Source organism: Hetaerina americana, unplaced genomic scaffold (genome assembly GCF_022747635.1).
Source record: "Hetaerina americana unplaced genomic scaffold, ioHetAmer1.1.p SCAF_5, whole genome shotgun sequence".
Taxonomy (NCBI): domain Eukaryota; kingdom Metazoa; phylum Arthropoda; class Insecta; order Odonata; family Calopterygidae; genus Hetaerina; species Hetaerina americana.
This window is the reverse complement of record NW_027287095.1, coordinates 40,667,163-40,689,742: the sequence shown is the minus strand read 5'-3', so window position 1 is coordinate 40,689,742 and position 22,580 is coordinate 40,667,163. Positions and strand designations below refer to the sequence as shown.

Here is a 22,580-nt window from a genome sequence, read left to right as displayed (position 1 = left end):
ATATCATCGCACTGCGTCTTCCACCATGCGTCTTTTGCCTTATTTGTTGCCCGCCTCAATTTATTGTTCAATTCTTTGTACTTCATTTTGCCTAATTCTGTATTTATATTCTTCCATTTTCGCCGCTCATCCATCTTTGTAATCATCTCATCCGTGATCCATGGTTTCCTAGTCCTTTTAGCGTAAACGGTTCCAATAGTGTCTTTTGCGGCTTTAGACAACCCTTTCTTGATCATTTCCCATTTTTCTTCGATAGTACTAAGCCCCATGCCATCCTCCATGATTTCCTCTACCGCCTGTTTGTATTCCTTCCTTTTCAACCCATTTAATGCTTCTACATTCCATTTTCTAACTCGCCGCCCCTGCCTTATCTTTTTGAAACGTACGCTACATTTCATAACAACTAAATTGTGGTCTGAGTCCGCATCCGCCCCCGGGAAGCTGTGGGAATTTATCACACTGTTCCTAAACCTGTGTCTAACCAGGATATAATCTAGCTGATATCTTCCTGAGTCACCTGGCATTTTCCATGTATACCTGCGTCTTTTGTGGTGTCTAAACCAAGTGTTGGTGATGACTAACCCCTGTCTCCTGCAGAACTCAACTGCTTTCTCCCCGCGGTCATTCCTCGTGCCTAAACCGTAGTCGCCCACCTCATCACCATCTCTTCCTTCGCCTACCGTCGCATTCCAATCCCCCATCACTATCAAATGTTTCCCTGCAGGAACACACGCGATCATGTCCTCTAACTGATCGTATATCCTATCGACCTCTTCTTCCTTATGGTTGCTCGGTGGCATGTATACCTGAATAATAACTAAGTTCGTCGGTTCTGCTTTTATCTCCACTAGTAGTATTCTATCCGTTACCTGCTCTATGTTGACTACGCTTCTTCCTACCTCTTCATTTAATACTATGGCAACCCCTCGTTGGCTCTCGTCCCCACCGCTGTATATTATTCTATACTTATCACTCCAGTAATCCCCGCTATCTTTCCATCTCACCTCGCATAGACCTAAAATATCTATATTTCCCCTTTCCATCTCTCGCTTAACATTCTCCAATTTCCCTGTCCTCATCATTGTCCTAACATTCCACGTTCCTATTCTAACTAATTTGGTTTTCTTCTCCTGCGTCTTCTGTCCTGCTGCTGCTGGTTTTCCCTTGCAAGGGTTTCGTGGGATGACGACCGCGGAAGCCTTGCCTCCCCCGCTGCCGGGCACGACACACGGCCGATTGGGCCGAGCCCCGTGGTTGCCAGGACTCAAAATATCTCTATTGTCCATCATATTTTTCTAGGGAATGATAATTGAGGTGGTTTCCCGTTGCCTTCCTCAATAGTGTTTTTAACGTGACGCCATCACTTACTGGCCGCCCCACTGGGGTCAGACGCCATTGCGGCCGCCTCACTGAGGAACAGACGCTGCGTGGACTACCTTTCGTCTGGCTCCTAACCTTCGACCTATCTGGCATGGGTGACCCTACCAGGAGCAATTTTTATTACTCCTGCCAGCACAGCTCTAGGGGTCATCGGAACGCACAAGCCCTTCCACCACGTCAAGGTTGTAGTCCGGGGAGGGTTATATATATATATATATATATATATATATATATATATATATATATATATATATATATATATTATTATATATATATATATATATATATATATATATATATATATATATATATATATATATATATATATATATACACACACATACACATACGCACTCACAGTTCTTTGATTTGGAATTCTAAATCGACAAGACAATTAAAGTTTTCCCTCTTATTTTAATCTTTCAATGGAATAGCTATCTTTTACGCTTTATGGGAGCAACGTGTTATCTGCTTCATTCCAGTTTTAAATTTTCATAACCAGTCTGTTGTTACAAAGTTCTGTGTTTGACATGGTTGGGAAATTGACAGGTGCGCCTCCGGAGATAGTTTCTTTCTATCGCGATGTGACGGCTCTCACAATAGGTAGATTTTTCCGCGCGTTGAATTCTCTCGAACCAGTTTCGTCGTCAGGTGAACACCAATACATTGTCAATTCAAAAAGGATCTGGTCATTTCTTACCGTGGAAATTCGGTGCACAAAACACTATCGCTTGTTCAGATTCAAGGTTAGTCGCCGTATCCGCCACTGGGAAAGGAACTGGCCCCCCTACCGTGATATTTGAATGTCACACGCCGTCAGGCTTAGTACTAGGTGAACTCTACCATCACCCATCTCACGAAAACCTTGCGAAGGGAAAGAAAAACCGACAGCAGCATGACAGAAGACGCAGAAGAAGAAGGCTGAATTATTTAGAATAGGAACTTGGAATGTTGGGACAATGTTGAGGACATGAATATTAGGAAATATGAAGCGAGAGATGGAAAGAGGAAATATAGATTTATTGGTCTATGCGTGGCGAGATGGAAGGATAGCGGGGATTACTGGAGTGATAGTTATAGAGTAAAATACAGTGGAGGGGTTGCCATAATAATGAATAAAAAGGTCGATAGAAGCGTAGTCAAACTTAGATTAGTGCACACAGTCCGATGCCGACATATATTAGACGACGCTCGTCCTACTAGTCTCTTCAAGAACGCCGCGGCTGACGGAATGACGGGTCTAGGAAAGTAAAGCATTTTGTGCTTCTATTTAAACCCAAAAACTTTCAAAATTATATCTACATTAGTTGACATCTTTAATATTTTCGAAGATAATACTCAACTAAGGATGTATGATAATAAACAATCGTTGGTTTCAATAAAAAATATTAAATGATCTCTGAAAAGTTATGAAGATCGCTAAAACTCACTTTAATGCAGAGATTCTTTGGCCGACGGAAATCAAAATCGGGTGAACCAGCATTAAGATGTTGACTGACTATAAAGCAGATCATTATGAACACTTTCACAGCAGGTGAATCTTTACCTTCCTGTGAAAATCTTAACATGACCTAAACATACGAATCTGTAATGGCGTAGCGCACAGGTTTCCTTCGTCGTAAAAATATACGTAACCATGCTAGTTAATATTGGTAATCTACCGGTTTAGGTAGGTTTAGATTGGAAACAAACAATTCACCTTTCTCTCCTTACATAGCACAACCTAACATCCAACCTAGCGCTAGGCCTCTCTTCATATCTTCATACTCCTTTCCTCCCTTCATTTCGTCCAACATCCCTATCCTGTTCCTGCCCTTTCCTTGTTTGCCTAACATTATCCCCTCAATAACAGTCTACATCCCACTGCCAATCAGTATACTTTTCATCCATTTTTCCTGCCTCCTTACAATTTCTCCCAGCAATCCCCTCTCATCGACCACCATACCTAACACTTCCTCATTTGTTTTCTTCTCTGTCCATTTCACCTTCTCCATTTTTCTCCACACCCACATTTCAAAAGCCTCCAATCTACGTCCATCCTGCTTCGGTGACCATGTTTCCGCGCCGTGCAAAATACGCTCCCTGTAAGTTTTGACGAGCCTTTTCTTAACATCCTCACTCTATGTCCCTGTCATCAACTCTCTCCTCCTTGTGGAGGCTTCTTTTCCTAGTGCAATTCTTCTCCTTACGTCCCTATTACAGAGACCATTTTGGTCCTAAACACTTCCGAGATACGTAAACTGTTCCACCTGCTCTAATTTTTGCCCTTCTATTTTAATGTTAAGCTTAGCTTTTGTCTTTCTGGAAAATTGCATTACCTTCGTTTTCAATATATTTATTCTCATCCCATTTCTATCGCACTGCATTTCCAATTTACTCAGCAATGCTTGCAACCCCTTGGATGATTGACGGACTAAAGCTTGGTCATCAGCAAACCTAACTGATTTACGAATTCCCCACCGACTTTCATTCCTTTCTCCAGTTCTTCCCAAGCCTCTTTTAGCATTTCCTCCGCATATACGTTGAAGAGCAACGGTGATAATGGGCAACCCGGCCTTACACCTCTTCCTAACACTGCCCATCCGGACTGCCCGTTCCCCACCCGAACCTGAGCAGTCTGAGAAATGTACAGGTTGCGGATTAGCCTCCTTTCCCGCCAATCTATTCCTATTTTCTGCAATTTTCTCATTAGTTTTTCCCAATTTACTCAATCAAACGCTTTTTCGAAATCTACGAAACAGGCAAATACCTCCTGGTTGTGTTCTATATTCCTCTCGATTAATAATCTCATTACTGCAATGGCATCACGCGTACCTCTCCCCTTCCTAAACCCAAACTGACCATCCCCAAAGTAATCATTTGCCCTACTCTCTATTCTTTGTTTATGATCCTGAGAACAACTTTAGCTGCGCGGGAAATCAAACTCATTGTCCTGTAGTCCATTTTATATGTATTTATTTATATTTATATATACATAAACATACACAAATTGTCACAAGCACCCTTTTTCCTTATATTCAAAAAGGAGAGAGAGTCACTAATCTCTTTCTTGAGCATAAATGCAGGCCTCTATTTAAATACTTTTCGAGCTTCCCCCTCTCCTTCCTCCCCACTCTTTTCCCCATCCCGTTATTCCAATTTTCAGTCTGTCTTTCTCCTTATTTTTACTTCTTAACCCAAATATCTGCTTTCTTACTGCTGTCCCTTAAGTTTTCTTATCTTTGCCTCTAGAAACGGCCCACTCCGTACCGTTTTCTCCTGAGTCATTCCCTCCCTATTCTTTCGATATCGTGTCTTGAAAGTATCGGTATGTATCTACCGTACGCTAGCGAGAATCTTCGATCTGTAAAGCTATTGCCTCAAAATTGCGTGCCCATGAACGCCAACTGGACGGAGACTTTGTGCGAACAATCTATTCGTCTGTTGCTTAAGTAACAACAAAACAAATAAATTGTGATTGGCGAAGGCCTTTAGAAAATTACTCTTAAACATTTTTAATAATTCAAAATGCAGCATTTTGCAACGGGCTCAATGGTTGATGAAACGCTTAATAAATATTTTTTGATAATGAAGAATCCCCGTGTTTCATAAAGTTCACCGTGTTTTCTTGAGGGTTGGGGGGTGGGTTTTGTCTTCTGTGCTCGAATATTCATAATAATTATCAATTTATTTTACTGATCTAATCCTGAAATTTGAAAATATTATTTGTTATATACATAAGCTAGCTCTTCTAATCCATACCGTTTTCTCTACTATTTAGCTTGCGACTGTTACTCACACCTTGGTATTTAGTTTTTATTTCCCCCAAATGCGGACAATGCCCCAGGGCAGTGAAAGTCGGGTGATACGAAATAAAAAGAGCTAGGTGTGAAACGAAGTTTGTACGTTGAGGTGCTACTTGTCTCCCTTCTTGCGTAAATGGCTGCGTTTTCTTTTCAACCTCACCTTTTATAGGTTTAGTTTTCTATTCAGGGAAATATAAAGACAAATCATGAATTCGAATATTTCTACATTAATATTATTTCACAAGTTTTCCTTGATCATTCGAAAATCACTCGATAGTCGTTTTGTACTGGACAAATGCTTTGGAATGACCAAGGAATCTGAGCTTACGTGAGCCTGACATTATCAGTGTGGTTCATCACGATCTTACAGAATTGAAAGTATGGAACAATTGTTTAAGAAAATGACAATTACTTTCCGGTTAAGCAGCAAGATCTAGAACCGTATTCTACTTGAATTGAGTTGTTCTTATTGCGACGTAATATTTTAAGTGAAATATATGATTACATTACCAAACCTGAATATTTTTCAGCTGCACGGAACGAATGGCATTTAAGTGGATGTTCACGATTCGCGTCATTAAGTTCGACGCCGTTTCCGGATCTATGATGTTATAGCACACCAGGATGGCATGTTTGTCGTGGAGGACGTGCACTGTTTATTTTCACCCAAATGCCACATCTCTATTTAATTTGTGTTCGTGCTTTAAAAAGAGGACAGTAGTTAAGACAAATTACTTGTTGTTGACAGATTTAAAATTCAAAATGATTGCCTATGCAGACAAATGAATTAAAGAGGAAATGAGATTTGAGTAGTGGCTTTCATAACACAGGTTTCGTAACGTATTCATTGTTTCCTTGCGAATCGCTTGTAAATGTCTCTAGAAATATCAGCGCAATAGGTGTTCTGCACTGCCGGAAATATAGATTCTTTGGTCATTTATGAAGTAAAATAAGATGTCCAAGGGAATGGGTTAGCCCATTACGATGGTTAAATAGTGCGAATTAGCCCCCTCAAACAAATCAGATTAATTTTTTTATCAGCTTGTCTGCCAAAATATTATATACTTGCATTTATACCAAGCGTGGAATTGAGATTCACGAATTTAACGATACTGGTGGAGCGTAATACTCCCTGTTTCAGCATTGTGGTCCCAGATCCAGCTTCCATTGTGATATTCGACAAAATTCAAAGGGCAATCAATCAACAACTTTGCTACACGCTCACCTACATACTGGCAATCAGTTATTCTAAATTTGCGTGGAGGTTTCGCCTATGAAGTAACATTTGACCAGAATTGGATATAGTCCCCGATCTCCTCATTTATAGTCAACCAATCACACCAATAATCTACCATTATTTAGTATTTTGTACTCAAAAACCCTCTTGTAAATTCAATTGAAAGAAAAAGAGCTTCGATTGACACACCTGACCGGGAGCTGTAAGAATGAAGTTCAAATATCGGTCGAGTCAAATGCTTTTTTTTTCGCATCTCCCCTCATGTATGTTCGAGTGTGGTAATATTGAAATCGATAAATTACATCATACGACGAAAAGATTAAAAAATTAAATATATAAACTCTAAAATCACGGTTAATTTAACCCAAGATATTGGACTTTCCATTTGATTCATTGGTTTCTGAAAGTAGGCCATGCGCCCGTGCGGAGCATACTTCGAGTCCATGACCTACACAGGAGAGAGACCAGCGTGATGGCATTTACTCTGCCCAAATCATATCGAGCGCAAGTCATTGTGAATCCTAAGTTAGCTAGTGCTGGTTATAGCTCTAACAATAAGATTTATTTTGTGCGCCGCGGACACATTTACGGCGGAAGGTCAGGCTTGAATGGATGAAAAATGTTGGTCACGCAAGTTACGGATGGAATGAAATAAGGACTTAAGTTCAATTTTTCACAATCAATGGCAGTATATACACGTCAAGATCGGAAGAGTTGCTCGAGGACCGACCGTACTTTTATAATAATAATCGTAATAATTATAAGGGGGAGACGACCACTAGACACGATTTTGTAAGGGCGACTAATGTGGATGTTCCGAGGCAGGATTTGAGTTCGAAGGGTGGAGAAAAACCCGGTTATGACATTATCAATCTTGTAAGGCGCTAAGGAGTCATGCATTTGAACGTGTTATCTCACAGACGGAGAGACACGTCCTTACTAGAATAATAGTTCTCTTCCCGCACGGCAACTTCTCAACGGGGATCGGAATGTCGCTGAAAAATACGTCACTGAATGGATTTGAGTCTGGTGACTTAACGCAAGAAGCCGACATATTAGTGCTACAATCATTCACATGTACCCGAACTGCCTGTTGCCGAGGACAAGTGACGCTTACATACCAAGGGAAATTAAAAAAATAGTTGTGAACGGCGTTCTCTTCGAACGAATGCTTTGTATTGAACTTTCCCCGATCTTAGGTTTGTTTCTATTATGTTCTGTTTGACGTTCCAATAGAAAGGAATTTTCGTTCATACGTTTGGCTTTCTTTTTTCTCTCGCTCGACAGCAACGCGGTAGAGCACCGAGTGTTTCGACCCCTACTGAAGAATTCTTAGAGATTATAACAGACATAATTCATAATTTTGCGATAAATTCGATTGCGGTTTGAGAAAAACAGGAGTCACCCTTAACGACTACATAAGTGCCGCCGACAAGAGAAAACGACACCCCGACACACTAATTCACTGATAGAAGTTAATTGAAAGAAGTAAGCTCGTCGTGGTCCTCGAGTGCACAATTAGCGCCGATAACTTCAACAAGGACGAATTGTGAACCTGACTCGCGTTGGTGAAATAATCGAGCTTGTGTTTTCCTTGTGTCGCAACAGAATGTTATTCATTTTTCCCGAAGATTCAAGTAAGTCTGCCAATATCTCCCTTCGCACAAATTTCGCGGATTCGAATCGCTGGTATAGGTGTCTTGTACATATATCCACCAAGTGGTCCGTATCTTGAATAACCGAATGACTTGAATAACCAGTTTTCAGGAGGATTGGAAAAGGTGAAGGCGACGATCTTTCAATCCAATCGATCGGAATCTTTTTGCTGACGAAATTGGTTACCAATAATTTTCTGCATGCACCGGAGATGAGGGGAGGGGATAGAATTAGAGAAGGATCAGGCAAAACGTACTGTGGTCAGTTCGATCCCCGTCGTCGTTGGGTCCTCCGGCTGATGCCGCTGTGTCGGTACGCTTCACCCAACTGCAATCTTGCAGGACGATGACAAGGGTGCAGGGCCACACCGTTTGGACCCAGCGCGTGGTTTATATCTGACGGATAGATGTCCTTCGGCGGTGAGCTTGTCCGTTTGTGTGTGCAAATGTGCGTGTGCGAGCTTTTCGTGGTCGTTCGCGGTCAAGTCACCGACGGCGGCGTAATCGAGGGGACTGACAGGCACACAAGTCCCATTTCCGTTCCGGCCCGAACCCCTCTCGCCCCATACTCCGTCCCCTCCCCTAATGTTCCTCTCCCACCCACCAACCCCCTTCGGGCTCCCTCTCTTTCCTCGAGAGCACCACATCTCCTTGACTCTGCAATGCCGGGCCACCCCACTAGCTGGGAGAGTAGGGAATGAGGGGGAAATTAAAATTGCGCTCATGGTCGGAGCGTTCGCATCGGACGCATTTTTCGGTTTAACTTTCCATGAACCGTGGCCGTGGGTGTTACATAGTTCCCAGAGGCCACTCCAATTGAAATGAATTCGAGCTCAACGTTCGGTATTATGAATTTTTTTCTTGTCCCACTCGCCGACGACAAGTTAGATGGGTGATTCACAGGGTGGATATTTCGGAGTTTAGGTGCTCAATAGAGTGTTTCAAGGCGAGGACACGCGCTTATGCGTACTACAAATTAAATTTACAGAGCTCGCTGATAGTGCAGGTGCAACACTCGCATCGAAAAATAAGGATCCATACCGAAAAAAAATCAATTCAAAACGCGAAAAAGGAATTACCACAGAGTAATTTTGAAGAAATATCCTTAGAACTGGCGGCGGAAGGTAGCTTTATCGAAGGGACATAGTGTGAACGAAGATTTCCCCGGTGAGGTGGTCGAAATGCTAAAACATAAATGCCGAGGACGTTGCAATATAAGGGATACATTAGGACATACGCTCCCCCAATTCGTCAAGTGGCGCTGTGGACTGAGCAGTCATAACGAGGGACAAGAGGTCCTGTTATATGGAGGGGCCTTCAGGAAAACCTAAGGACCAATGGCTGAACAGACCCTTTTCCCCACTATATTCAATTGGCAATCTTTGATGCCCAAGTTCTCAGGCCTGTGGCATTCCAAAGCAGGCAGATGATTCCAAACATATATAGGCATAAATTATCAAGGTCGCATCACACATGATATTGTTAAGGCTGACATCTTTGATGGTTGACATCTTTAGGGATAACTGGGTAATTTGTGAGAAGATAGTCATTTGGGAACTGGAAGATGAGTTGAGGGAAACTGAAGGTAGTGTAATGTGGGGTCCTACTCATTTTATCCCATTCAAATCGCAGGTAACCTCAAGGAAATTGCCTACCAAAGCAAAATGCAACATGCAGCAAGAACACACATTCGATATGCATCCCAAATAAATGCTAAAATGCAGAATTCTTCAAGCCACCGCCGCGAAAATCTACGCAGCCATATAAATGCTAAAATGTTTATAACATTATATAACTGCATTGATTTGATGAGCATTTTTTTCATTGGCCTCCAATCATGATTTCAATCTTTTTACATATTTTGGAGAATTAGAGCCGAACATTTTTTGTGCTCATCGAATTCCAGCCATAATTGAAAGCAATACTAGTACACAAAAATCTCACACAGGCAACCTTATGAACCTAACCTGACACCCAATCCAGGGCTAACTTTCAGTCAGAACAATCATATTAGCCCTAATGCTACTTTGGCCACCCTTGAAAGGACACAGGTTGAATGCTTTAGAGTTGGAAATTTGGCAATCCCTTCAGTCTGACAGGTTTGAGGTGGTCAATGAAACATTATACCCCTCCCATTCCTAAAATTCTTGAAGTCTCCAATATCTTTCCGCACCAACCCCACCCCCACCAAGGCAGTGATGATCATAGACCATCCCTTAATAAAGGTCAAACCATTGTAGACAAAATTTAAATATTAAAATGAGAGGGAATGAACTAGACATTTAAATTGATGCTAGTTCTCACCTGCAGGTGGAGGCAATGCACTTAGACAGCATTTCAGAGGAAAAGAGGCAGAGAAATGGAGGCATTAAGAGAATTGCCTTAGCAAAAGAGACATTTGCAAGAGAAAGAAAACTGCTAATGGGTAGACTAATTAAAGATGCAAATAATATATCAATAAAAATTTAATATGGAGTATAGTGTTTTAAAAGTGTGAGTCTTGGTCTTTAAGGAAAGAGGACAAGCGTAGATGAAGGTTTTTGAAACATGGGTGTAGCACAGAATGGAGGGAATAAGTTGGATATAGTAGAGAGGTCAAATGCTGAGGTTCTTAATGGGAGTGGGAAGAGGAAGTTACTCAGTAAACAACGAAAAAGGCAAATTAAATGGCTGTAGGATACACTGAAAGGTAGAGGCATGTTGAATGCCATGATAAAGTGGGAATCTTGGGTAAATGGGATAGAGGAATGGATGGAGTAGACTTTTTAAAGAGCACAAAGGCTGGCAGAAGTTGGAAAAAACTGAAGAGAGAAATATCGTCGGGTAAACAGTAATCCAAAACTTACTATTAAAATGCCTTGAATAAATTCAAATAAATCCCTTGCCTTGGCTCCCTACTTCTAACAATTGAAATTCTTCCGTTACTATGATTCCAAGAGAAAGAGAATGTGACATTCACAACATGCAAAGTTTTAAACTCCAAACATTGTTAAATCATACTATTGTTAGATTATAATTAATTAATGCTCACTTTCATCTATATCACAATGTCAACCATGCATGATGTAGAGATTTCCCATCCGTAGTGCCAACCGCACCACGTTTGATTAAATATTTACAGTTCTACTTGGGAGTGATTACCTAAGATCAATAACATTAGCATAAACATGATTAATCAATGATCATAAACATGAATTAGTTAATATACCAGCTGCAAACCTTCAAATAATCAGACGAAATTTGGATAGAAAGCATTAATTGAAAATAAACGTCAAATTTCAGCAGGTAATTGCTAGATTAATGCATATGCAAAAATAGCTTTGGACATTTTTCAGCCTTTCTGGCAAGGGAATAATTAGATACTATTAACCTCTTTACACAATTTAATAAGAACTGAAAAAGGACATGAATAGATGAGGGTAAATAAACTACCAAACAAATAAGATAATTAGTCTTTTATTTAAAAAAATTAATCTTAAATAGTATTATTGAGAATTAAATTGCCTTCTTCTTAAAAGAGGATAATAAAAATATCAATCATAAACAGTTCCAGAAACAAGGAATATGCAATTACATGCAATGCACTATTTTCATTGATTGCAGTTATCAATTTACAGCATTTCAACTTCGATTCATTCTGTTTCCCCATCCACGACGGTGAGTGTCTTTGTAGTCATCCCACTCCCTAGCCTTCTTCAATTCATCTGCTTCTTCCAGCTCTGTTTTTGGTCTATCTTCATCATCTGAGCCCTGATCCTTCTGCGCCTTTTCGTTGGAATTGTGCTGACATAAATTGGCAGGTCTACAGCATGGGTCTGGAAACCTGTAAAGAAATCCAGCAAAGAATTATCTTTGGACTGGTTTCATATATTTCACTCATGTCACAAGTGCTTATCAAAGTTAAAAACTGTCAGCTTCAAGAAAATCAAATTATAGAGGAAAATGTACCAAATCTGGCAACTACACACTTAGTGGGGTTGACTCTTTATCACTCAGCATCCTGCTTCAATTGGTGTATTGAGTCATCACATGTAATTTCTCTAGCTTATGTGAATGAAATAGCTGGTTGGCTTAACCTCACACTTTTAAGTGGATTTTACGTAGCCCATTCATAAACCTCCTCCTAATTATCAAGTACAGCTTCACAGAAAACTAATACTTGAAGGTAGATTTTCAATGCTAAATAATGACTATTACTGTTCTACGTATTCTGTGGATTAACTCTTGTCTGTCCTTTGATATTTCCTTCTTCCTACCTTCCCCATACTTTCATGCAGTCTAAAATAACTTTGTACTCTCTTCCTTCCTCCATACAGCTTTCTAACATTCTCCTAAATGACTTGTAGCAATCCACTACTTCTCAATATTTCCCTTGCCAGCTTTAAGAGCCATTTTCGAATTTCACCCATCAATATCTTCTCTTTTCTACCCATTTAAGACTTTGTCATTAATCTTTGTCTCTGTCCAATTTACCCTTTCAATTCTCCTCCAAACCCAAACCTCTAAAGTCTCTAAACTATGATCATTCCCTCATCTCAGAGGCCATGCATTGGATCCATGCAACATCAAATTTAAAGTTGTAGGAATAAAAATATCAAGACATTTTCCTGATTTAATTGATACTATACATGGGCGGAGTATAGTTTTAATTACCAAACTGAATGGTAAGAATTGTGCATAACTAAAATCTAAGAAACATAATTTGAATCTGAGTCATGGTCAAGAAGGAAATGGTTTCATCCTCCTTCTAGAAAGAAAAAAAATGCAAAATTTTATTCTTTAAAAAAACTCTGAAAATGTTTCTCTTAACAGCATATTTTGCATATTATAAACTTGGCAACTCATCACATGAAATTTGGAAATGGAATTCATCAAAACTGGGCACACCACCTTGATTTTTTTCCTCATACAATTTTGTGATAATGTTAAATCATGCAAGCATGCATTTTATACTTGACATTACATTACTCCTCTATTCCAATAACATTCATCTGCACTCAATATGAACCAATACTGCTTGCAAAGCACCTAAAATCAAAAGATGTTTTAGATGGATACAGTCATCATGAGGTACTTCCTCTAGACACAGATGATCTGAAGATATTATGCTGTAACTACAGCAAGGTCATAATAAAAAAATGCTATGAGGAAAAACCAAAGTGTCTTCTTTCATTACTTCCTCTAGCTTATATAGAAACTGTCCTTGGCATCATTTCTTGGCCTTTGTTCCAGGGAGAGGGAGAGAAGAATCAAGAGTTATTCAGCCTTCTGAAAGGCTTTCTTTTTACCTCTAAGCACATGGCCTCACAGATAGCCCACCCTTGGCGCATGATGCAAATAAAGCAGAAAGGGGAACCATTTTCACTCTATCATTATCATTATTTACTATTATGTGGTCACATACAACAACAACAATACCATCAAAAAACACATTAGAGTACCTATATACATTTACTTGACAACCAAGGCAATAGTGCCAGTCACAATATGGCCATGACTCTCTCGTCAAGCTAAGCCGTTGTGCATTATGTTTCCATCACACCAAAGTATTTTTTTCTTAACCCAAATAATATTTGAAAAAAATTAAGGTCTGAGCTTCATAAGTGACTTGAAAATTATTTTCCTAACAATGATATCAATCAAATCTCAACAAGGAATAGCATTTAAAATTAATCGTCTCTGGCATAACTTTGTAAAATTGTTACATGGTGAATAATATCAAAATAAAACTTTGTAAATCCACATGAAAGATCAACTTTAAAGTGACCCAGGCTTCACAGTGTAGCATGGTCAGGCAGAAAAGTTACTTCTTTGCCCGATGATGCTGCACTTCATTGAAACCAGGGTCGTATTAAAGTTTATTTTTCGTCGTCATATTAAAGTGGATTTACAAAGTTTTACTTAGGCATTCCAAACATAAGATTAAATACTATTTAGAAAGGTAAAGGTTTCAATATCATCTCATTAATTTCATGCACAAGCAAATAGGATGAGAGCCTTTGAAGACAAATATTTAGAGTATATTTCCTGATCAAGATACTCTGAAAAAGTGAACTGGTGGGTGTATTTGACAAAAGGTGTGCCTTGACTGGTCATGACACAGAGGTATGAACAAACAGCTGTCATTAACCAGGTATCATGCAGATCCTCCATTGTCTTTCTTCCATATGATGTAATGATAATATCATATGGAACAAGCAGCATATACAAGCATACCATATTTAAAAAAACTTTCCAAATAATGCACGTAACAAAAATTGCATGTATTTAATGATAGTAAGGAAATAAAAACAACGCTAGTCCTTAAAAGTAAAAGAATGGTATCCCACAGTACAGGCACAACATGCACATACTTAACAACAAGAAATTTGATAGAAGTTCTCAAAGACCAAGTAGTACATTACGCTATAAACCTTCCAAAAGGAATTATGTATGTCATTTGACTTTTTGTAGGTAAAATATTGAGTTTAAATACCTTTCATGTCAACAGATTTCACAGCATATCAAAAAATGATCAAAAGTGTCAAAAAGGGAACTGCCAATTAATTTATTAACCAATAAGTGGTAAAATGCACTGCTATCTAGAAAATTTTCTAGCTATCCAAACAGCATAGATTTAGCAAAAAGGCCTAAATGGATAAAGTTAAAAAAAAGTCAGTAAGAGAGGGCGATGTGGAAGCATAATGAACTCCCATTTTCACTTTAGCAGTGTGTAAGAGCCTACCCAATTTGATGAATGGAACCACTCAATAGAGGGTAATGTGTTCAAGTTACGATGTTCCTAATCCCATGCTAAGGATGCGAGATAAAAGCCAGGAGTATAGGATTTTACCAGCATTCTTCCTCCTATCCACCAATAGTAATTTTTTAATGCAGAGGCAAGAAAGATTTGTATTCTGGCCTCCACATATCCAAATGACTTGGATGATTAATCCTCCTAAAGCCCCCCTTAAATACCAGTCGACCATGAAACATGTCAGAGTAAGGAATCCTTTTAAAATTGTGCACTGCCATACGGTGTCAAATAAATGGCACCACAAGCACCTCCCATATACTCTATAACTTTATCTCTCTTGACCATGCACTCCTAACCAAATCATAAATATATCCGAACACAACAATAACAGTCCCCACCATCAGAATGAGCTAAACACACAGCTGATACACAAAACGAGCATACAATAGAGATACTTACTCTCCAGATTTTATCCTTTGCTCATAGAATTCATCCACAGTATATGTGGGAAGACTGGGATATCCTGCACCAAAAACAGCTTTCTGTACTTTATCCTTTGTAAGGATTACAGTTTGCAAGGGGGGTCTCTTCTTCTTAGCATTAGAATCATCCTCTTTAACTTTTTTCCCTTTTATCTTCATCTGAAAACATAATGAAAATACAATTCATTTATTTACCACTCATAGAAACATTAGCAATGAACTTGTAAACAAAATAATATCAAGCGAGAAAATTCTCTCACAAAGGAACAATCTATTAAAGGTACTTAGAGAAAATTAAATGAACCTGGAAAGATTCAACGGATATGGAAGGAATACATACAGGATCTCTATGGTAAAGACATTAGGCCAGCAAGCTGAGGCACAGAAAGAGAATATTGTGAATGGGAATACCAAAGGTCCAGGCATACTTGATCGAGAGATAAAAAGGACATTAAGGGAATTGACATTCAATAACACTGCAGGGGTGGATGAAACTCCCACAGAACTCTTCAGGATTTCCCTGGGAAGAAGAGTATCTCTGAGCTAATTGAGAGCATTTATTAGAGAGTAATTTGGCCATAAGTTTTTGTTCAGTTTGTGTTAGTTCTCATCCCAAGTGAGGGAGGGACAGCCTCGTGATAGAATAATACGTAATAGTTTGATTTTATACACAACTGAAGAGGTACTTAGGGTCATCTACAAGACAATGGAGTCAAGGCCAATGATTAATTTGGGGTTGATCAATTCAAGTTCAGGAAGGTATTGTATTTGCATTTGTTTGTTTCTTCGATTTCAAAAAGACATTCGATAGAATAGTAGTTTTAGGGGAAGCGACCAATAGCAGAGGTGATTTGTGCCATTAGGGATGGACAGGAAAGGTTGAAGGGTGGAGAGAAACCCAACGTTGGCATTAGCCTACTCTTAATGGATGGCACCAAGGGGTCTGCAGCTTTTAAGCTGCTGATGTCCCATACGATGGGCAGCGTACTCTTTCAAAGTGCCCTCTGGGTGGGAAGCCAGTACGTTAGCCACCACATAATCCTGATCCCCACATCTGATAGAGTGAATTGGGTAGGATTAATTAAAGTATTGCAAAAAATAGGAGTACGTTGGTGGGATAGGTGACTTATTTCTATAACCCATACATGTCTCATATTGTACAAGTGTGAGCAGTAGAGAGTAGAGATTTGCAGTGTAAGGAAGGAAGAGGAGTAGGACAGGGATGTTGATTATCACCTGTGTTTTTCAATACATAAGTCCAGTAAATGGTTAAAGAGAAATGGGAAGAACTGAAGATGGGAATGAAAGTTGGTGGAAAATTCATAAAATCAGTTGTGTTTGCTGATGATAAAGCTGCAGCTAATCAGTCTACCAAGGGAAGGGTTGCAATAATCGCTGGGCAATTTCAAAAGTTAGTGCTATAGGTATGGGATGTAAATCAATGCAAACAAAAGAATGGTTATAAGAATGTAAATATAAAATGAACGTAGCTACGGCAGTGAACAATGCCAAAACAAAATAGCCACGGACATAAACTTGTTTAAAGCAGGCACAGCTATTTCATTTTTCCAAAGGTTATAAGGTTTTCAGCAAAGTAAAATCCTAAATCAAATATTGAAAGAAGAGATCATAAACTAGACCAGGAAGAACAGTTTAACTTATGGACCGAAATGGCCAAAGTAGTACGGAAATAAGAAGAATTACATTAGGCAAAGAATTAATGGTTTCTGGCGTAACTTTATGGAACCGATTCATTATAAATAAATGAAAGGACTAACTTTGTAGTTCCACACGAAAACGATTTATTCACACGACCCGGGTTTCGAAGTAAAACTTCATCATCAGGTGAGCTCTCTACATTTGCAGCCCTTCTTATATATACAGCCAGGGCGGGGGTGGGGTGGAGATAATCAGGAAGGTTTGGGAGGGGTAAAGTCAGGATTGGTTTGCGTGCCGGAGGGGAGGGCAGTTTGGCGTCCCCTCCGCGATGGTGATGGAATGTGGAGCGGGAGGGAGAAGTCTACATTGTAGAGCTCTCGTGAGTCAGGGGATTAGAGAGGGTTAGATGAAGGGGAGGGGGTGGTGTCATCGGCCACCGTGAGGATTGGGACTTTAAGGAGGGGAGAGTGGGAGGCATGCAGAAATTCGTTAACAATATTTTCATTTAAACAAACACTATTTAAAATTTCTAAATGTTCTAAGGCGTCCAATCTATAGCCTTTGCTTTCAACATGTAAAATTTCGAAATCAAAATCACTTTTATGGTTATTATCAATCAAATGCGTTGCGAATTGAGAGTTCATCTTTTTATTTCTTGCACATGCTTGATGCTCCTTCACTCATTCATGGAATTTCCTCCCTGTCTGTCCGATGTATATTGCCCCGCAATCGCACTTTAGCTTATATACTCCACTCTTTTCCTTATATGGGATTCTGTCCTTTGTGTGGGAGAGCAGGCCCCTGAGGCTTGATTTGTTATAATGGGCTATCTTAATTCTACATTTTGGAAGTTTCTTACATACTTTTTGTGAAAAATCGTCTAAATAAAGGATTCTGTGCCACTTGGCTGCGGGGTCCTGTGGCGGTTCAGTACTGTAAATATCTTTCAATGCCATTTTATTCAGTTTTTTTGCGGTATAGTTTCTGTACTAGCTCCTCATCGTAGCCGTTGTTTCTTGCAATCAATTTAATCGTGGTAAGTTCTTTTTTGACATTGTTTTGCGAAATTGGGACGTTCACCAACCGGTGTATCATTGAATGGAAGGCGGAGAGTTTTTGCGAGAAGCAATGTCTTGACTTGAAATGGATAACTTGATTTGTGTATGAGTTTTTCCGAAAGATAGAGAAATCAAGCCGGTTGTTTAATTTTGAAATTCTTAAATCAAGAAAATTCAGTGTATTATTTTCTTCTACTTCACAGGTGAATTTTAGGTTTTCGTTCAAAGAATTTAAATGTGTAAGAAATAGCTGAATTTGCCTTTTGGAGCCTCTCCACACACAAAACACATCGTCCACATATCGATACCAACACAACACATTATTTGTTAGTTCATTACACGAGGAGAACAAGTTCTTTTCGAAATGGTTCATATAAATGTCGGCCAGAATCGGTGATAGAGGGCAACCCATAGCTAGGCCATTGGGCTGTTTGAAATATTTTCCGTTAAATTTAAAATAATTTTGCGAAGCACATGTCTGTAGCAGTTGGATTAGTTCACAGATAACTGGGTAAGGCAGAATTCTGGATAAGTTTGGTTTCTGCAATGTCTATAGCTTCTTTAGGCGGCACACTGGTGAAGAGGTTGGATACATCGAAGGACACTAGGAAGCACTTGTTGGGGATAGTCACTTTGGAAACATGGTTGATAAAGTCAATGTAATTACGCACACCGTATTTTGCTTCAAATTTTGAATGCTCTCTAAATATGTCGTTTACTCTTCTCGCTAACAGGTGGTTGGGGGCTGTTACGTTAGAAATCACAGGTCTAATTGGAAATCCCGGTTTGTGAATCTTGGGTAACCCAAAGAACCGGGGTGCTGAAGGATTCATTTGGGTTAGCTTTTCTACATCATGCCACTTAAATAATATTGAACATGATTTTAACGAATTTTTGCACTCTTGTTGAAACTTGGTGGTTGGGTCTGATTTCAGTTCTTGAATCTTGTGCTCTTCGATAAATGTATTGCATTTCTCAAAAAAAGGACGATTATCCTGACTTTACCCCTCCCAAACCTTCATGATTATATACGAGTCTTTCTTTCTATTTCAATAATGGACTTCATGATTATCTCCACCCCACCCCCGCCCTGGCTGTATATATAAGAAGGGCTGCAAATGTAGAGAGCTCACCTGATGATGAAGTTTTACTTCGAAACCCGGGTCGTGTGAATAAATCGTTTTCGTGTGGAACTACAAAGTTAGTCCTTTCATTTATTTATTAGGCAAAGAAGCTTTCACGACACAGGTTTTGGTGACAAGGTTATTGAGTAAGGATGCTAATGATAAAAATTTGATATGCGGCCTGTTATTTCATGGTGCAGAAACGTCTATTTATCTAAAGCAAAGGAAGGACTGTGGTGTACTCATATTACCACTTATGTATCTATCAAAGAAAAAATGGATGAAGAAAGGAAAGATAGGGAAAACGCTGTAATATTTTACCATTTGCAGACAAGGAAGCCATATTCACAGAGGATATATGACAAAAAAGGACAAGTGATTAAAAAAGAACTTAAAATTTGACCTTTATGGGGGGATTTAAACCCAAAATCGTTTGATTGGTCGGAAAGATCATTTCTCAACATTCTATTTAATGCCTGGGTCAATCAAAATTAAACCTGCAGACAAGAAAACTGAATGGGTACATCTTATATATAATAGTTGATAAAGACTAATGTGAGGCACCCTGTAGGAGAAGAAAAATGTGAGTCAAGAGAATCCCGAGATACATGTTTTGGGAAAAGTTAAAACGTCAGATTTTGGAGAGAACGAAGAGGAGAGAATAAGGTAACAAAAAAACCTCATTCTTCACACCTATTTATCATTTTCTTCATTTCTTTTCCCCACACTGTTATAGGATATGGCCAAGGGGACAGTATTTAATCACAATAATCATGATAGTTCCTCAAAAATCTTAATTACTTATCATTTAAAAATTTGGAACTTGGAATAAACAGATGTTACACTACTTATCTTCCAAAATTATTGTTTCTTTTTTGTCATCTTGTCTTTTGTCATGTTTTGTTTCTTATCTCTCATACATTACCACTCCTTTTTATCTGATTTTTGTTTCAAAAACGTTATAGGTTACAATATTTACTGGTCTATTTGTAACAATTTATATGCACCTCATTAATTTACAGGGTACAGTCACTACATCACTAAATTAAATAATGAAGAATCCATAAAAGCATACCTCCTCCATGTGCTGAAGAATTGGTCTTTCCATTTCAATACTCAATAGTTCTTCCACAGCTCGATTAATCCAATAGCGAATAAGGGTAAGTAAATAGTCTCTTCTCTGTTCCTCATTGCAGGACCAATCACCATTTGTACTTCTAATCAATTCATCAATATGTGCTTCATATTCTTTCTGCTGTCTGTACCTCCGAAGTTTTTCATTTCTACTCAAGACCATTGAAACTAAATTAGGAGGTGCTCCAGAAGAAACAGCCGTATTTGAGTCTGAATCTGCAATGAAATTGAGGTAGAAATTAAAAGGAGCATGAATAATCGACGAGAAAGTAGATATTTTAAATAAAACGTTGTTTAATATAGCACCATTTTTATCAAAACACCCTTCATATTATGCCTCAAGAGTAAAACTCTTGAGGGATAATATGAAGGGTGTTTTGATAAAATTGGCTTCCCACAACAAAATTATTCTTTACCTCAGATCCAAAAACAATTCCATAACCATCGGGATAAAAATATTCAATAGTATAACTATTAAGAGCCGCAGAAACGTTAACATAAAATCTTTTCATTATGTTGGAGAGAATTCTTTCCAATCCACTAAGCAGATGTTCATAGCTTAATACACAAAAATACAAGGTCGATTTATGGGTAAGGAGGCGGTATTAATGAAACGTAAAAAAACCATAAATGGTGACATACATACAACGGAACAACCATAATTACTATTACCTACAACCACAATGACGTGCATACTGACAGACTAAAAGTGAAATAGTTAATTTTTCAGTCAACCATTTGTTGAACCAAGGAAGAAAAACCTAGCAGTATTTGAGCAACAATAACATCATATAGAAAATTCATGTTTTGACAGGGAAAAATTGCTAATGCAGCAATCATTTCCATTAATAATCTCCATGCATCTAATTCATGTATTGTATTGGCATGCTTAAGATAGGAGAAATTATTCGTGGACGTAATATTTCAATCATCGAGCTTTGTTACGCCATACCATGAGTCACATCAGAATCCGTTCCTAAATTGCACTTACCTCCATCTTCCACTTCTTTCCCAGGTATTTTAACATCCGTTAATCCATACTCTTTACACCTTTTTAAGAAGTCCTTGAAATAAGTTTCTGCGGCATCGAGGTGACGAATTCTATCCTTCTGTTCCAGGCGTATTGTCAATGATCCTAAAAATGCTGGTAAGAGAAGGAACTTCAAATCTTCGGTAGCTATTTCTTCAACACCTTCATTTGAACTAAACACTCCCAACAACGATACTGTTCTTGTTGATTCTTCGAAAAGCTTAATTGCATTTTTAATCTGAGCCTACGTTGTCAAAAACAATGCATTGGTTAGTATGAGACTTATATTTACTTATTAATTAGAAGGAATCAAACACACAATAGTTTAAATTAGTCTAATAGTTACTCACATAAATTTCTGAGCTACTACTAGACTCCTGGCTTTTCTCAATCGATTGAAACATTTTAAAACCATCTTCAAAAATTTCAGTGACCTTCTTGGGATCATCAGCCACACCAGCTTCCGCCATTTTTATTTAATTATTCCGCCTTCTCACTTTGCACTTTAACAACTACGTTGATCATACAAAATTTTCCTATTAATCCATTAAATAAATGAGCGTAGGCACTGGTAAGAAACAGACACAAAACACAGACGCGGCGACATTCACCACGGAACTCTCGCCTGCTCAACGCATAGCGGCCATATTTATTAGGTACATTAAGGAGGGGGTGTAACAGTTGTAGCGGAGCGGATTTTCCGCTTCCTCGCAACTGTTGAATTACCCCAGAGTACGTTGAGCAACAGCAATGGCGGATGTTTGAATCCGTATCATCCGCAAAAGTTTTGATTCTTGATGACTGGCAATGATGCGGTCATGTACGAATGTTATACAGCTTAAATACGTTCATATGGCATGTTATACATCCAAATTAAGTTTCAAGTATACTATCTTTCAAAATGAATACCAAGACTCCACTAATTGAAATATTTTAGTTTGTTCAAGAAGCTTCTCGGGAGGACGACTACCTAAACATAAATAGGAATCAGTTGGTAATTATTCTAATTCTTTATTGAAACGCTACTACAGGGTTCGCAGTACGTTATATTTATACTGCAACGTTGATGACCACTTATAGTGCACATCACCATACTATAAAGAAAGTTTTAACCTATTCTTCTTGCACATCGCATTGTACTTTCTGCTTCCATGCTGCAATTTTTCAATACCTATCTCGGCAGTTACTCTTTTTAATTTTTTTGATGTTCTGCCCTGTTTTCATTCCATAAGGGCTGCCAAAGCAAAAGTAGCAAAACTAGAAAAATATAGGTGAATTTTTATGAGATTGATTGGTTGAA

General features: G+C 38.7%; 2 protein-coding genes across 2 annotated transcripts in view; both read right to left on the bottom strand.

The window, feature by feature from the left end:
* Nucleotides 1-8,562, bottom strand: part of LOC139694030 (organic cation transporter protein-like) — a 33,458-nt gene extending 24,896 nt beyond the window's left edge. The window contains exon 1 of the mRNA XM_071592428.1: nucleotides 8,315-8,562. Coding sequence (XP_071448529.1) covers nucleotide 8,315 — 1 coding nt within the window. The 5' untranslated portion in view covers nucleotides 8,316-8,562. The remainder of the gene's footprint in view (nucleotides 1-8,314) is intronic.
* Nucleotides 8,563-11,515: 2,953 nt separating this feature from the next.
* On the bottom strand, nucleotides 11,516-21,925 carry Tap42 (immunoglobulin binding protein Tap42). The gene is made up of 5 exons (XM_071591997.1): nucleotides 21,631-21,925; nucleotides 21,242-21,524; nucleotides 20,192-20,466; nucleotides 15,253-15,434; nucleotides 11,516-11,880 (listed from the first exon to the last, which is right to left on the bottom strand). Exons 1-5 carry the CDS (start codon nucleotides 21,748-21,750, stop codon nucleotides 11,679-11,681), a joined length of 1,062 nt encoding a protein of 353 aa, XP_071448098.1. The 5' UTR covers nucleotides 21,751-21,925; the 3' UTR covers nucleotides 11,516-11,678.
* Between the last annotated feature and the right edge of the window lie 655 nt (nucleotides 21,926-22,580).

Excerpts from the sequence above, each read along its gene's own strand:
- Tap42 (XM_071591997.1), bottom strand. The coding sequence starts at position 21,750 with ATGGCGGAAGCTGGTGTGGCTGATGATCCCAAGAAGGTCACTGAAATT. Across the intron at positions 20,467-21,241 it reads GAAAGAAGTGGAAGATGGAG|ATTCAGACTCAAATACGGCT; the intron begins GTAAGTGCAATT and ends ATTTCATTGCAG. Across the intron at positions 11,881-15,252 it reads CAAAGGATAAAATCTGGAGA|GTTTCCAGACCCATGCTGTA; the intron begins GTAAGTATCTCT and ends ATTTCTTTACAG.